The 16,603-nt window shown below is 36.2% G+C and overlaps 1 protein-coding gene across 3 annotated transcripts in view; it reads left to right on the top strand.

The window, feature by feature from the left end:
• LOC132833439 (protein Hook homolog 3) overlaps nucleotides 1-16,603 on the top strand; it is an 80,656-nt gene that overhangs the window by 6,469 nt on the left and 57,584 nt on the right. For all 3 annotated transcript variants that reach the window (XM_060851723.1, XM_060851725.1, XM_060851722.1), the window contains exons 3-8: nucleotides 1,671-1,743; nucleotides 5,977-6,027; nucleotides 8,761-8,893; nucleotides 11,154-11,221; nucleotides 12,893-12,955; nucleotides 13,426-13,509. In XM_060851723.1, the coding sequence (XP_060707706.1) occupies nucleotides 1,671-1,743; nucleotides 5,977-6,027; nucleotides 8,761-8,893; nucleotides 11,154-11,221; nucleotides 12,893-12,955; nucleotides 13,426-13,509 (472 nt within the window). The remainder of the gene's footprint in view (nucleotides 1-1,670; nucleotides 1,744-5,976; nucleotides 6,028-8,760; nucleotides 8,894-11,153; nucleotides 11,222-12,892; nucleotides 12,956-13,425; nucleotides 13,510-16,603) is intronic.

The raw sequence follows: 16,603 nt of genomic DNA, 5'->3' as shown, positions 1-16,603 counted from the left end.
TTTGTACTTTCCATATCCTTCACCTTTAGACCCTATAAACTTAATCCATGCTTGACCAAAACTGAATTCAAAAAGCAAAGTAAATTGTAATTTGATGCAGTTTTAGCATTCAAGTGAAGCAGTTGGAGTTTTGACTAGTATGCTGACAGCTTATAATTGTTTATCTGTAACAAGACTTTATTTGTAATGAATAGTAATTCTTGTTAAGTAGAGGCACCTTTTCATACTGTCTGTCAGCTGGGTCTAAAAGATCAATAAATTGAGGGAATTCTGCAAATGTTTTAAAATATTTAACTTTTGTGGTGATTCCTGGGACAGCAGGGTTTGATTTCTAGTGTGCTAACTCGGTGATGCATATTTTGCAAGTGTAGTTTTCAATCAAGCCATTTGTCAACAGGTAACATGGGAAATTCAACGTTTTCCATCACATCTCTTCCCCTCCTTTTCATTCCCTCTCTTCTGACTTCTCTGCCCTGAACTCCTTATTCAGTATCAATTTGTGCTTATTCACTTCAGCTATTTTTTTCTTTGATTGCTCATTCCTATTGAAGCTAGACAACAAAAGAAGAACTGCAGATGCTGCAAATCTGAAACAAGAAGAAAAATAGAAATAGCTAGAAAATCTCAACAGGTCTGGCAGCATCTGTGAATCGCAATCAGCATTAATGTTTTGGTTGTTGCTTCTTCAGAACTGAAAACTAAAGAAGGGTCACTGGATCTGAAAAGTTAACTCTGATTTCTCCACAGATGCTGCCAGATCTGACATTTTCAAGCAATTCTGTTTTTGTTCAATGGAAGCTGTTTTGTTTCTGGGAGCAACACTTATGGTTTACATTGTAAATAATTTGTTTTGAAAAATGGTACCTGATTTGTCAGGTATGGTTAATTTCTGGAGCATGCTAGAAATATTGATTTTGTCATTTGATCAGGATTTGTAGGATGAGGCCCAATTATGATGTAACAACACAGCATTTTAGATGCTCTTCCTGTGCTTGTTTTTCCTGCATTTCACCTGTTTCCTTTCTCATAGAAATTTCATGATACGTAAATTCAGCCTATCAAGGAGCAACTTTGTTTCTCAGTACTTATTTTAACTTTATTTATATTAATTTAATTCTCACTTAAATTCAGCATTGTTAAATCTGGTTGTTTAACTGTTTGTACTTTCCATATCCTTCACCTTTAGACCTTATAAACTTTAATCCATGCTTGACCAAAACTGAATTCAAAAAGCAAAGTAAATTGTAATTTGATGCAGTTTTAGCATTCAAGTGACAGTTTAGGTTTTTTCCAATAAAAAGTAAGATGACATTTTAAGGCCATATTCCATCCAGCTGTCTCCGAAAGGTTTGCTAGCAGCGTATGGCGCGTAAGGTGTAAATGCTTGCGGCCATAAACTTAGTAAGACTTCTACTTTTTGGTTTGAATTTCCACTTTTTGAAGATGTGCACCTTGCATCTTAATAGACAGCATAATTTCTTTCAACATTACTTAATTCACTTAACCATGTATTATGTGACTTCATTGACTTTTAGGCAATCTTTGAATTTTCATGTGTGCTTCATATTTCCACTGATCAATATCCAAGGTGAAATGTAATGTGGATAAACACATTAATTTAATGGTGCAAACATTTTTAAAAAGAAAATAAATTTGTCTTAAACTTGCAGAGATCAGTCATGGTTTGATGAAACCTGGATGAGTCGTATCAAGACAGAAGTGGGGGACAACTGGCGACTAAAGGTAATTCGTCTTTGTTTTTATTTTCCCTGGCTCACTTTTTAAAATCCCCAATAGAGGAAAATCGGAATGAAACCGAGTCAATGACAAGAATAAAACTTTTAACCTGGATATCGTAGAGCTTTGTGCTGCAACTAAAAATTGAAATATATTCTGATTAAGAACAATTTTCAAGTAACATTGGCACAAGTAACATAATCACAGCGCCAGGTACTCGGGTGTGATTCCAGCCTTGGGTGATTGTTTGTGTGGAGTTTGCATGTTCTCCCCACGCCTGCATGGATGTCCACTGTGTGCTCCAGTTTCCTCCCACAATTCAAAGTTGTGTAAGTGAGGTAGATTGACCATGCTAAATTGTCCTGTAGTAGCCAGAGATGTGCTGGCTAGGGGGATTAATCAGGAGTAAATCAGGATTTTGGGGATAGGGTGGGATACTCTTCGGAAGGCCGTTACAGACTCGTTGGGTTGACTGGCCTCTTTCTGCTCTGTAGGGATTCTATGATTAGATTAACTTTAATAGCCAGGGAAAGGACTTAACAAAGTCTACTCCAAGATAAGCCATGGATAGTGGAAATATTGGATAGTAGAAGAGATTTACCAGAATACTGTCAGGAATAAATAACTTTGATTGCAAAACAAAAGAGAAGCTGTTTATTTTTCAACTTTGGAGTAGAAAATTCTTAGATGACATCTGATTGATGAGTTCAAATTAAGAGATGTTGTGATAGGCTGGGCTGGAGAAGCTGACTTCGCCTCAACGGGATTAGTAACTATAGTAGGTAATTGACAAATAAAATCCAAAGGAGAAAGAGTTTTAAAAAATTAGCGAACTATGATTTGGAATGTATGACTGAATGCATGGTGGACGCACTTTCAATATTTACTCTTTAAACAAAATTTAATTTTCTTCTTTCAAGTTGAAATCATGGGACTATAAGTTCAGAGCAGGGATTTGGGGCTCATTGCAACTCTTCAAAAATTGATGTAAGCACGATAGGATAAATATCCTCCTTTTGCATTGAATGAGTTAATGATTCAGAATCCTCACTGCTAAACTTCAGCTTTTGAATGCTGGACCATCCATTGTTTGGTATGTTAGTTTCTTTGAAGACCAGGAGAAACAGCACAAGATGAGCGGTGTAGGAAAATCAATTCCTAAATATAGGATATATGCTGAAAATCCTATGTGATACAATCGTGGAAGGGCATGCACAGAAGGTACTGGTGAGCATTGCAGTTGAGCCTGAGCAAGTTGCAAAGGAAGATCATGAAATGGAGGGATTTTTAAATGAGAGTTTATAGCTTGGACAAGAGTAGAGGTGTTGAAGTGAAGAGCAAAAGATTAATTGAAAATAAACAAAAGACATGTAGGTGCAATCATTGCATTCAGGTAGCTGAAAAATATTTTGACAGCTAATTAGTACTTTGAAATGCATTAACTGTTTAAACATAGGAAATTTAGCACCAATTTATGCACAGCAAATTTCCATAAGCAGTAAGGGAATAAATGACCACATAAACCAGCTGTTTTATGATTGGATTGCAAGTTAAGTGTTGCCCAAGAAACCAGGAGACCTCCTTTGCTCTTATTTGAATATCGACACTGCTAGTTAATGTCTTCTCTAAATGATGGCTAATCGAACAGAATACTGTTCCTTAACATGCACTGAGATGGCTGAATGATTGTAGGCTGAAAGTTTTGGGGTAAGAACTGAGTCCACAACCAATTTACTCTCGGACAAATGAGTCAAATTTAAACACGTACACTGGAATTGTGATATGGATAGCACATAGTGGGATTTAGGCAGGCAGTATTCCTGTTTGAAAATTACAGAAGTGAGGGCAAATTTGGACTAGCTGCTGATAATGTACACTTTTAGACTCTTCTCCCAGACACACACTCATGCAGAGTTAGATGATCAGCTTTAGGTTATGTATAGTCTTTTCATTAGTAGAGTGCAGCTTGTAGTGCATGCTGCAGATCAGTTTATAATGATATCTAAGATGAGAAAATATGGTGTTTTAACTAAGTTACTGGAGAAGCTGGCACTATTTCAAGACTTCCTCCATGTTTTGGGAATAAGGACTAGGTAGAATATAGAATTGGAGCATATCTAATTTGATAAGTTTGCTTTTGATAAAAGTTTTTTTTGAGACAAACAATAATGCTGTAATTAGTCTGATGCAATTCAGCTTATCAAGCTGTTCTAATTGCATTCACTATTATGAATTGCAACAAAAATAATCTAGCAAAGGGAATCTTAGACAATGTTTTATCACCAAGGTTTGGTCAACTTTCTAATTTCTAGGTCATTCTATAACCTCCTAAGCCAGTTGCCCTTGGAACGATTGTCTAAAGTACTGATGTCACGACTTAGCCAGTTGTTAAGCTGTTGTAATAAATAGTTGCCCCTGTCCCTACCTGGTCTGATTTGTGACCTTGATATTACTAGCTAATAGGCTGATAGCTATCACTTTTATATCCTGTGTTTTGTCACCAATTCTTCAAAGATTTCCCTTTCTATCAAGTTCAGGATTCAAAAGATTAAAAATCAAATAAGATTATGGTTATTTTGTAATTTAAAGTTGGAAATCACTACCAGAAAGTAGAAAAAAACTTCTGTGACAACTTTTCTCTGCAAGAAAAATGGTGTTATCAAGACTTTTCCTTAGGAGATAAGAAAGATTTTGTCTCACGCCATTTTATCCAAATAAAGCTCGTAGTACTGCTAATACTCTTGGAAGAATGGGCAGTTTGTTTTCCTCCTTTGATCTGCTATTGACTTTTTAAAAAATGACTTATTCCATGGGCCATGTTACATATCTCCATTGCAGTTAGTATCATTACCACATTCTTGCCTTGTAGTCTACTCAAGGACATTGGGCTTGATTCTACTTTTACTCTGGAGCATAGTGGATAGTAAGCAAAGACTACCATGACTTTCTGACCCACAATCAATAAAGATAGGTGACAGCACCTCCACAATAATCTTTAACACTGGTGCCTTGCAAGCTGCATACTCAGCCCCTTACTGTACTTATTATACACTCTCAATTGTGTGACCAAGTTCTGCTCTAACTCCATTTACAAGTTTGCTGATGGCACCACCACAGTAGGGTCAGATCTTAAACATTGATGAGAGTATAGGAGAGAGATAGCTTCGTGGCATGGTGTAAAGGCAATAATCTCTCCCTCTGTATCAGTAAAATGAAAGAGCTAGTCATTGACTTCAGGAAGCAGAGTGGATGACATGGTCCTGTCTGTATCAATGGTGCTGAGTTGGAGATGGCCGAGAGTTTCGAGTTTCTAAGAGTAAATATCACTGACAATTTGTTCTGGCCCATCCACATTGATGCAATGGTCAAAAAAGCACACTAATGCCTTCACTTCCAAAGGAAGCTAAAGAAATATAGCATGTTCACAATGACTCTTGCCAATTATTATAGATGCACAATAAGAAGCATCCTATTTGGATACAATACAACTTGATATGGCAACTGCTGTGCGCAAGAAATTAGTGTTGTGGATGCAGCTCAGTCCATCACGCAAGCCAGCGTTCTGTCCATTGACTTAGTCTATACCTCCCCACTGCCTTGGAAATCCACCAACATAATCAAAGACCCGTACATCTTTATGACTGTATGACTATGAGACCCCTCCCACTCTGGTTTACTCTCTGCCATCGGACGGAAGAAGCAAAAGTTTGAAAGCACATATTAGTCGATTCAAGAACAGCTTCTTCCCTGCTGTTATCAGACTTTTGAACAGACTTCTTATATGTTTAAGTTGATTTTTCTCTGCCCCTTCTCTGTAGCTGTAACAGTTTTCTGCATTCTGTTCTATTGTCCTGATATACTTGTGTAAGGTATGATTTGCTTGAATAGTAAGCAAAACAATACTTTTCATTGTATCTTGGTACCTGTGGCAATAATAAATTAAATCAAATCAAGTGCACCATAATATTGGCCAAGCTGGTATTTTATGAAGAAGGGTCACTAGAGTGAAATGTTAACTCTGATTTCTCTCCACAGATGCTGCCAGGCCCGCTGAGCTTTTCCAGTAATTTCTGTTTTTGTTTCTGCTTATAATTAGATTCTAGTATGATTCAGTAAGGTACTAATACTCCAGCAAAGAAGGAACATGCAGTCAGTTAGTCTTTTTATTAGGAACTGTTTGATTAAATCGATTAATTGTCAATTGCCTTTATATTACATTTGCACGTTTTTACTTTACAGGTTAGCAATTTGAAGAAAATTTTGAAAGGAATTATGGATTATTATCATGAGGTGAGATGATTTTGCTTCAGAATTACATATTTTGAAAATGTCTATAAATACAGGCAGTCCTCTGCTTGCAAATGGTTTCTGTCCTTAAATCCATTCGTGGTTGATTTGTTTGCGAGTTGGAACACAATGCAGGACGATATTAAATAGCTATTCATAAGTATGAGGAAATGTTTGTATGTCAGATCTTAAATTGATATTAATACACTTCAGTATTGGGTCATGTCCATAAATATAAGCGCTCATAAGTCAGACATTCGTAAATTGGGAACCGCCTCTACAGTTTAAGATGTTCAGTCTTACCTGTAGAATACAGCATTTCTGGTTTAAAAAAAAAGAACTGATCATTTCAAAGTTTCTCATATCTTCTTGCACTTGCAAGATGAACTGAAATTGAGTCTCTCAGTTCTTGCACTATATTCACAGTATGGTTTTCTAGTTTGAGTTGTTTCAGTTGCAACAACTATGGTGGATGTGCTATTTTATAATGTTCACAGGTTCTGTTCTTTGTGATGAGATCAGGATGCTATTTTAGAAATGTCATGTTCTCCCAGTTATGAACAAGGGATTTCCTTGTACTGGTTCTGCATTTGACCAGAGCAACATGAGCCATTTCTTCGTTTATTTGACAGAGATCAGTATTTTAAGCTTCATAAATATGTGGAAGTAAAATAAATGCTCTATGATCCCTTCAGGCATTGTTGAATACAGCAAAATCTTCCAATAGTCCAATATTGTTTTATATTTCAGATTCTGTAAATTTTAAAAATATTTCCATGTGCACTGTTCCAAAAGTGGTGCCTATAGAAGATAGTTTTTGTTTTTGAATTTCTGTCTGTATGCTGAAGGTTTTAATCTATAGATTTCTCCCTTTCCATGCAGCTACTTTCCCTCTTCTGCCATAGGCCTTTACATGTGTGTTCGACTGTCAGTTTAAAATCCATATATGTCTGAAGTTGGTCCACAACTAAGCAGCTTATATTTTTTTCAAAACTATTTCTGGAAAATTAGTTGTACTAAAAATAGAACGAAAAATAGTAAAACGAAAAAAAGCTAGTAAAGAACAGTGATAGTGAAACCCATGTTCAGCACTATTCCTGAATCCTCAGATACTGACGCAGACTACATATGCAGCAAAGCTGATAAGCGGCAAGTAACATTCGTGCTGACAGGAGAGAATCTAACCATAACCCCTGTCATTTGATGGCATTGCCATCTCAGATTCACCCATTATAAAAGTCCTGAGGGTTACCATTGATTAGAAACTGAATTGTATCAACTACATATAAATATTGTGGCTACAAGAGCAGGTTATGGAATTCTGCAGTGAATAGTTCACTTGCTGTCTTCTCAATTCCTGGCCACCATCTACAAGTCAAATCTGATGAAATGCTTTTCACTGCTAACACCATCCATAAACAGCAGTTCAGTTGATTGGAACTCCATTCACCACCTTCAACATTCATTACATTCACCAATGATACATAGTGGCAATATTGTATACTATGTATAAGATGCACTGCAGTAGCTTACCAAGATTCCTCCAACAACACCTTCCAAACACTTCAACAAGAAGGACAACAGCAGATATACTTGAACAACATGGATTGCAATCTCCCCTCCAAGCCCCACACGATTCTGACTTGGAACTATATCACTGTTCATTTCTTATTGCTGGGTCACAATCCTGAAATCCTGCTCTGACAGCACTGTGGGTGTTCCTACTCTCCAAGGACTACAGTGGTTCAAGAAGCTCCCTATTGCCTTCTCCATGTCAATTTGGGATAGGCAATAAATGCCAGTCTAGCCAGCAAAGCATACATCTCATGAATTAACATAAAGCAAAATATTGATTTCTCATGGAGGTAATCTGAATTACAGACCTTTAGACTTGTATTTCCTTTAGTCCTTAACTAAAGCACACCGTATTGAATTTATGGTCAACGTATTTTCCAATCTTGAGTCAGACTGGTTCTATTTCCAAAGTAGGAATTTATAAAATGTCACATGAATTGACTACCTGCAGATTGTGTGCTTTTTCAGCAAAATAGAATGTATCTGCAAATACAATTTGCAGTCAATTGATGTGACATTTTATAAATTCCTACTTTGGAAATAGAACCAGTCTGACTCAAGATTGGAGTACAGATAGACACTAACCTCACATCTTTAATGCATTGTTTGAGCTGAGATGTTACCTTTTGTTTTAAAACCTTAAGTTTTCTTGGGAATATGATTTGAAAGAAGTTCAGGGATTTACATGTTAATGAATTGAAACCTGCAGCCCATTCTAAAAGATGAAAGACGTAACAGCAATCTAGGTTTGGTCAATATATCGTATCAGTTGCATGCATGACACTATGATCTTTTGCTATAAATTCTGTGTCTTCTAACCCTGCCCCACTAGTTACCTGATGAAGGAGCAGTGCTCTGAAAGCCAGTACTTCCAAATAAACCTGTTCAGAGATGTTATTACGCACCTCTGGAGCAGAAGTGTCAGACTTCGTGGTTCAGAGTTAGGTACACTATCACTATTTTGCAATTACCCCGAGTTCCTGTAGAGTCTCTCTCTAGAGTAATCTCTCCAAGGTAAACCATTATACATGCAAAACTGGAGCTGTATTAACACGAATCACATTCTCAGGAATATTTTTGATTGTTGCAGCCCAAGGTATATTACATCCATTCATTTGTTATAAATGACAATGCTAATTTTTAATTTAATCTGTTTTACAGGTCCTGGGACAACAGATTACTGACTTTCCTTTGCCAGATGTTAATATGATAGGAGAACACTCAGATGCAGCAGAACTTGGACGAATGCTACAGCTCATTCTTGGCTGTGCTGTCAACTGTGAGCAAAAACAAGGTGAACTAGACAGATCTCATTGTGATAGCCTGTTTGCGAGACTTTTCTGTATGCAAAGAGGTCATTGTGGTTATGTACAGTGACAATAAGTAATTCTTGTTGTGAGGTGCTTTGGGATGTCCTGCAGACTTGCTGTGTGCTATAACATTCAAGTTTGTTATTTAAGCAATTTTTGACATATATATTGTTTATGTTAGTTAAGACATCCAGGGCAACTGATGGAAAATATAAAGCTATTGTATGTATATATGTATTAAATGGGAACTGGCAAAGAAACCAAAATGTAACAGATGTTATTAAGGCAACACAATAGAAAATAATTCAAAATTTTGTCAGTATGTAAATAAAAGAACAAATGATGGAACATAATATATGAAATACAGGAGGAGGATGTGATTGATTTCTTTGAAACTCTTGTGTCTATAGAACAGTACAGCCTACGATGTTGTGCCAACCACTGCTCCTCATGTATGCACCTTTAAATTTCTTTAACCATATGCTTGTCCAGGAGTCTCTTAAATGTCCCCAATGACCCTGCCTCCACAATTGCTGCTGGCAACGCATTCTATGCTCTCACCACTCTCTGTGTAAAGAACCCGCCTCTGACATCCCCTCTATACTTTCCTCCAACCAGCTTAAAACTATGACCCCTTGTGTTAGTCAATTCTGCCCTGGGAAATAGTCTTTGGCTATCGACTCTATCTATGCCTCTCATTATCTTGTATACCTTAATTAGGTCCCCTCTTCTCCTCCTTTTCTCCAATGAAAAAAGTCCGAGCTCAGTCAATCTCTCCTCATAAGATAAGCCCTCCAATCCTGGCAGCATCCTAGTAAACCTCCTCTGAACCCTCTCCAAAGCATCCACACCTTTTTTATAATAGGGCGACCAGAACTGGACTGTCATTTGTAAGATCACAGTTCATCTACCTCATTTCCACCATACTGCGTTGTTTTCATTCCCTTCAAGTCTCAGTATTGAAAAACCTCTCTACCTCATCTTGAATATCTTCAATGATGGACCATCCACAAATTCTCTATGGTAGAAAATCCCAAAGGTTCACAACCCATTGAGTAAAAACGTTTCTCTTCATTTCAGTCCTAAATAGTTGACTCCTTATTCTGAGCCTGTGATACATGTTCTATACTTCCCAGCCAGGGGAAAGATTTTCTCATCATTTACCCTGATTTGTCCATGAATAATTTTGTGCTTTAATTGGATCAAGTCTCATTTTCCTGAATGGCAGGAGATGTAGCCCATGTCTTGTCCATCTTTCTTCATAGGACACTTTCTTGGTCACACGAATTTATTCAGTGAACCTTTGAACTCTCTTTATGTATGCTCTCTTACGTAAGGAGAGAAAAAGCACACATACACCTCTTTACTGTTATATTCCAAATTGTTGTTGATAAAGACAAGCATACCATTTGCCCTCCTAATCACTTGTTTGTCCACTCGTATTACCTTCCAGTGATTTGCGTTCAGGACCATGCATGTCTGTATTCATCTCTTTAATTTTTCCTACCAATGTAGATAATTTTGCACTTTAACACATTTTATTCCATCGGTCATGTTCTTGTCCACATATCCAATCTATCTATCCTTTTGCATAATCCTCAAATTTACTTTGCCACTTTATAGCAAACTTGGATACGTTATACTCAGTTTTCTTATCTAAGTCATTAATATTAATTATAAATAGCTGAGACCCAGGTCTTAATCCATCTGGAGCCTCACCAAATTGAAAATGTCATATTTCTGCTCATTCTGTCTCATATTTATACTAATTAGAGTACCTTTGACAGGCTAAGTACAACTTTTGAGATTCAACCTAGAACATAGGTTTTTAATCTAGAGATAGCAGTGACTTCTTGAGATCCTTGATGTCCTTAATTTTTGCATGGTAGAGCAAAAGAGAATCCTGATTATCTTATAAGAGTTCTGTCAATGTTTGTAGGAGGTAGTCTACACAGGTAAAGCTGGAAAATAGGTTATGTACTGCTGTCATTTCTTGTCACGAAAGTATTATTTATCATTGAAAGCTACTAATTCCTCATTTAAAATCATTAAAAAAAAATTCAAAAAGCATACTTCTCTTTTCTTGGATGGATTTTTCTTCAATACGTTTCAATGCGTCTCTGCATGGTCGAGATGTAACCCCTTCTATGAAACTCCAATTCCTGGTCTTTACGCATATTGTAAAATGCTTCCTTATTTGTACTCCAGATAAGTAGCAACATCTCCCTTTAATTTATTTTTCAGAACAAATACAAACTATCATGATGATGGAAGAGTCTGTTCAGCATGTTGTCATGGCAGCCATTCAAGAGGTAGGTTACATGTGCATATTCCTTGCTTCTAAGTTACCATTGGGTACTTCATTTTGCCAAGCTCCAGAGTTTTTTTTTCCAAACTGCATTGCTACTTATCAAACAGTAAGGGAAGCAACTATCGAGTAGTATAATCACCTGACTATTAATCGAAAGACCCAGGTAATGTTCTGGCAACCCAGATTCGAATCCTGATGGAACTTGATTCAATAAAAATCTAGAATTAAGGATTTAATGACCATGAAACCATTGTTTGCTGGAAAAAGCCTACTTAGTTCACTAATTTCCTTTCGAGAAGGAAACTGCTCTCCCTACCTGGTCATGTCTACATGTGACTCCAGACCCACAGGAGAAAGTTGATTCTTAATTGCCTTCTGGGCACTTAGGGATGGACAATAAATGCTGGCTTAGCCAGTGATGCCTACATCCCTGGAATGAAATTAAAAAGATATTGAATTAAATTGGTGGGTTTCTACAACATAATCCTGGAAGCTGCTCTTTTAATTTAAAAAAAATCTGTAATTGGCTTTATTTTCCCTCTGTAAATCAAATCATGAATTCACAAAATTTGTTCTTTTCTGAGCAGTTGAATTTAAATACGTTGTATTATTTAATTAAATCTTTACCCAAAGGCTGAAGCCTGTTTGTGCTCGTACACCAGAAGATGCACTTTAAATATTAGTTTGATAGGCTGTGACTAAGAAAGTTCAATCCTAATTGTCAATAATATTCTTTGACATTATCTTGTTGTTTCACACTGCCATCATTGCCACCCCCTTCAAAAAACCTATCATAGAAACAAAAGTTGTTAATATTTGTGTTGAGAACTAACTGTATAAATATTTAAATAAGAGAAAATACAATCTATATGGTTTCATAACGGTTAATCTTAGTGAAAATATTGCTCATTTTGGTTAATCAACAAGCCATGTTTAAAAAAAATCATTGTTTTTATTTATGTAAAACTTATAATTTGCGAAGTAAGTTTTCGTAAGACAAAGAAATCAAATGATTAGGAAGGGTTTGGAGGGATATGGGCCGGGTGCTGGCAGATGGGACTAGATCAGGTCTGTTTCCATGCTGTACATCTCTGAGTCTATGACTCTGAAACAGAAGTCGAAGAATCATCCCTATGACTGGAGAATATTATCTGTCCCTATTCTGGGAAATACTTATTCTTTAGTCAATATCTCTTTAAAATAAAACTTTAGCTTGTAATTTGTCATGGCTGTTTTGGAAATTTTTCTTGTGCAAATTAGCTGCCACGTTTCCCCACTATAGCAATAACACACAAAAATTACTTCAAGCTATGATGTGATTTTTGCATGTTGCAAAAACAGCAGTTTGTAATAAGTGCATTGTCAATGTATTCTCTCTTGGCATTTTTTAAAATAATAAGGCAAACAATATTGATATTTTTAAACCAGTTATACTTTTCAAGCTGTCTTGTTCAAATGTTACCCAGTAATGTGGTGGAACAGAGAAAGCGTTTGATCGTGAATCTTAATTTCTTTATGTTTCGAATTGACTTGAGTTTTCTGTTTGTGTTTTCTTGTTTTATGTTCATTTTCTAATTTAATAGCATGTCTATGCCTGCTATTTGGGGCTTCCTTTTTCCACCTGCACTTGATTGATCAACGTAATACATTTTAATTTGGTCTGTTTTTGCAGCTTATGAGTAAAGAAACTCCAGCATCAGTTGGGAACGATGCTTATCTGGATCTTGATCGCCAGGTAGGAGCCTAGTCAAATAAGTAGTCAATTCAACACCCATTGAGTGTGTTTTGCAGCAAACCCCATCATAAGCACACTTCTGGTCACTATTGGCAGAAGAATGTACTCATGGTGCCATAGTTGAATAATTTCTTTGCACCCAAAGTGCTGGGGATGTAAACTGGCTTCCTCAATGTATTTTTTAAAAATTGATTTAGATATGCATTAGAGCTGAAAGTTGGGATTAAATTGGGTAACTCTGTTTCAACTGGTAGGTTACAGTGGGCTGAATAGTTTCCTCTATGTCAGAAACTTTCCTATTCTGCAACAAGGTTAAGGCTAAAAAGTTGGAAACTTGTGTATGACAAAAGTTGTAAGGGGGAGGTTTGTAATATTTTTAGACATAAAAAAAATCATCCACATGCACGAGCTATCAATCTCTGTAACGTGGTAATTAAACAAGGGCGACTTTTTTTTGTATTCTTCATTAGTTGAAGAAAACTACTGAAGAGCTAAATGAAGCATTGGCTGCCAAGGAGGAAATTTCGCAAAGATGCCATGAACTCGACATGCAGGTACACTTGCATCATTCAATTAATCGTCAAATTTGACTTTGTTCCCCAGTTAATTTCTTAAATGCATGATATTTGATACCTGTTTTAACACTATCTAGGTAAACCCTCAATTCTCAAGAACTGCAGCTGTTCAAGGTGTCCCACCAAAACCTTTCAGGCTATTTAGGGATGGACAATAAATATGGCCTAGCTGGTGTTACCTAAAATCTAAGAACTAAATTAGGAAAGATACTTTAAAGTTGCAGTATAAAGTAGTAAGTGCAATTTCTCATATTACCATCTGGATTTAACACTGGCAATGAATGGTGTTCCAAACTTGAAAGTAGAGGTTATTGGCAAGTTTCATAATATTTTGCTTTTTTGTGCTCTGAAGGATATACTGAAAGAAATGTTGGTAGTTTTTGTTGGAAGGTTATAAAGGAATTAGTTTGGATTTAGCATGAGTTTAGTGCTGAAACAGCAAAAATAAGCGGTTAGTTGAGAGTTTTTTCTGATTAGTTGAGAGCAGAGTTGCATAAACATTGGCAGAATTAGGATCAAGGCTAATAACTGATGTGGGAATCCCAGATTTGCAAAGTGTTCAGATGAAATATATCTTAAGTATCAGACAGATGCTTGAGCTGAGATCTTGGATTATCAGGTCATATTCCAGAAAATATGAGCTATTAAAACTGTAGCAATGATATAATGTTGGTTTAACAAAGTGATCTTGAGATGTAGTTTATTTTCTGCTTTTTTCTCGGTGAGAAAAAAGGATGAGAAAATTCTTTCAAAGTTATTTGGGTGTGAATACTTTGACCCATTGAATGGCTGATTCACCTACTGGTTTACTTTTTAATATAAAATTAGATAGGGGTTTGGAGCAGGAAGATAGATGATGGATGAAACCATCAATGTTGGTGGAACTGAACATGACACTTTGCGAACTGTGTCATTCAATGCACAGAAATAGAAGAATTAATTTTGAGCAACAGAAATTATATTAGTAAAGGTACATCAAATGGGAAGATTCTTAATCCAGTGGAAGAATGTGATGAAGAGTAGCAATACATGCATCTTTGAATATGGAAAGGTACAGACTGAAAAAGCTACAAAGGAAAATGATATTCTGGATTTTATCGTGGGACATTAAATTTCAAATAAAGGAAGCTATTAAATCTATAAAGGTATTAGTTAGGCCATATTTTGTGTGCTGCATACAGTTCTGTGCATCTTATTACAGCAAGGTTGCTTAGCTATACAAGTCTACTATGAAGGTTAACAGCACATAGAATCAAAATTATGCCAATAGGATTCAAAATTGGTTACCTTTTTAAGTGGGAAGTTAAATTTGGATTTCAGAGGTTTTCAAAGTTTATGAAAAGTGTGGAAAGTTAAATGTTGATTTCAGAAATTGATAAATCAGTTTTGTAGATTAGTATTATCATGAACCCTGAGGAACACTTAAAAGATTTATTCCCTTTGGTTTGTTCGTAGAATGATTGCTTTATCACAAATAAGTAATGATGTATAGATTACAAGTTGTTTACAAGAGAGTTAAATAGATCTTTGAAGAGGAAGGCTATAGCAGGAAACATGAAGAGGTAAAGAAATTTGGAATTAATATTGTTAGCATTTCTTCGGGCTTTATGAGCCAATTTGATTAATGTGGCAATTTTCATGATTCTCATTTGATGAAATAATACATTATCTGGGTATAGTTGTCATTCTACATAAGTTACAATCTAATTTGCACATACAAAGCTGTGTTCATATGCAAAGAGTATAATCTACATTGCAGCAGAGTCTGTGTTCCAGAGTACAGTGCATTAGAGGCATTAGTTGAGGGCAGATCAGTAACAAAGCAGGGGAACAAGTACGAAACCGAAGTATGGCGTGCACAAGGACAAATCTCCTGATTAGTTTGCACGGTCGATAAAATTCCTGGATTCAGATGTTGTTATCTCATTCCCCAAGAGCATCAAGGGTCATCTTTTGTTATGCTGTAGTCTTTGCCAAGCAGTAGACTTGTGGAAGCTAAGTACAGATTGAGCACTGCCTAACTCATTTCTGGCAGTCTGCATCAAAGGAAAAATGTATTTCATTAGTTAGACTGGATCTAAAATAGGATTTATAAAGTAAATAGAAAATAAGATCTAACATCTTACCAAGTCTTGTTGATCTTTGGAATGAAGGAGAGACGGAAAAATGCAAAGCTTTTTTGTAAAGTTGTGTATATTTATCTTAACTCAAGAATAAAGTTTGCATTAGTTAGCAAATATCAGTTTTGTATGAAAACTTAAAATAATCATCAGTGAATAGCTTCCATGGGTTCCGTTTTGTTTCTCCTGCCTTGTCCCTTTTCATTCTTTTGTCGGTTTTCCCCTTCTCTTCATGCCTAAAAAGAGTTTGCTGAATATATTAGTTTGTTTAATGATGTCACAAGTTGCCATTATTTGGCTTCAGCCTACTTCCAGGAGCTTAGCACATTGGATGTCAAGAATGTACATTTTGCGTACTTATGAACCAATATCACATAATGCTTCACAACTCTATTTGCTTAACGGTGAAATTTTGTTTTCTCCTCTGTATTTTTCACAAAGAGTATCTTTGAGTAAAGTCACTGTAGTCTTACTAGACCATATGGCTGTTCTGTCATTAGAGAAAGATGACTGATGGTGGTTTAACTTGAGGATCACCACGCAGCAGGTGAGGGGAGAGGTTGAGAAGGAGAATTCTCCATGGTAGCCTCAGTTGATGTGGGAATTTAATCAAGCAATTGGTGTCATTCTACATCACAAACCAGCCAGCCAGCTAACTAAGCTAAACAGGCACTGTAGAGTAGATAAATACTGAATGAATTAATACTGAAAGGAAATGAATTCAGGACTTTATGGAGTATATTTAGAGCTGCTGAGGGAAATGGTGTAAGAAATTGCAAAATTCCTACAAGTTGTATTTCATCATGTTATTGAAAGTGACTAGGTGCCTAGTATCTAGGTGCTGGAGTACTGTTGTTTGGTTAAGGTGCTACATGTTTTCAGTGTGAAAGCCACAGCTACTCGAGATGGTTAGAGACCAATCACTTTCACATGATGAAAATTTTGAAAATGTA

Source organism: Hemiscyllium ocellatum, chromosome 36 (genome assembly GCF_020745735.1).
Source record: "Hemiscyllium ocellatum isolate sHemOce1 chromosome 36, sHemOce1.pat.X.cur, whole genome shotgun sequence".
Taxonomy (NCBI): Eukaryota; Metazoa; Chordata; class Chondrichthyes; order Orectolobiformes; family Hemiscylliidae; genus Hemiscyllium; species Hemiscyllium ocellatum.
The sequence above is the reverse complement of the archived record's forward strand: the minus strand, read 5'-3'. Positions and strand labels throughout refer to the sequence as shown.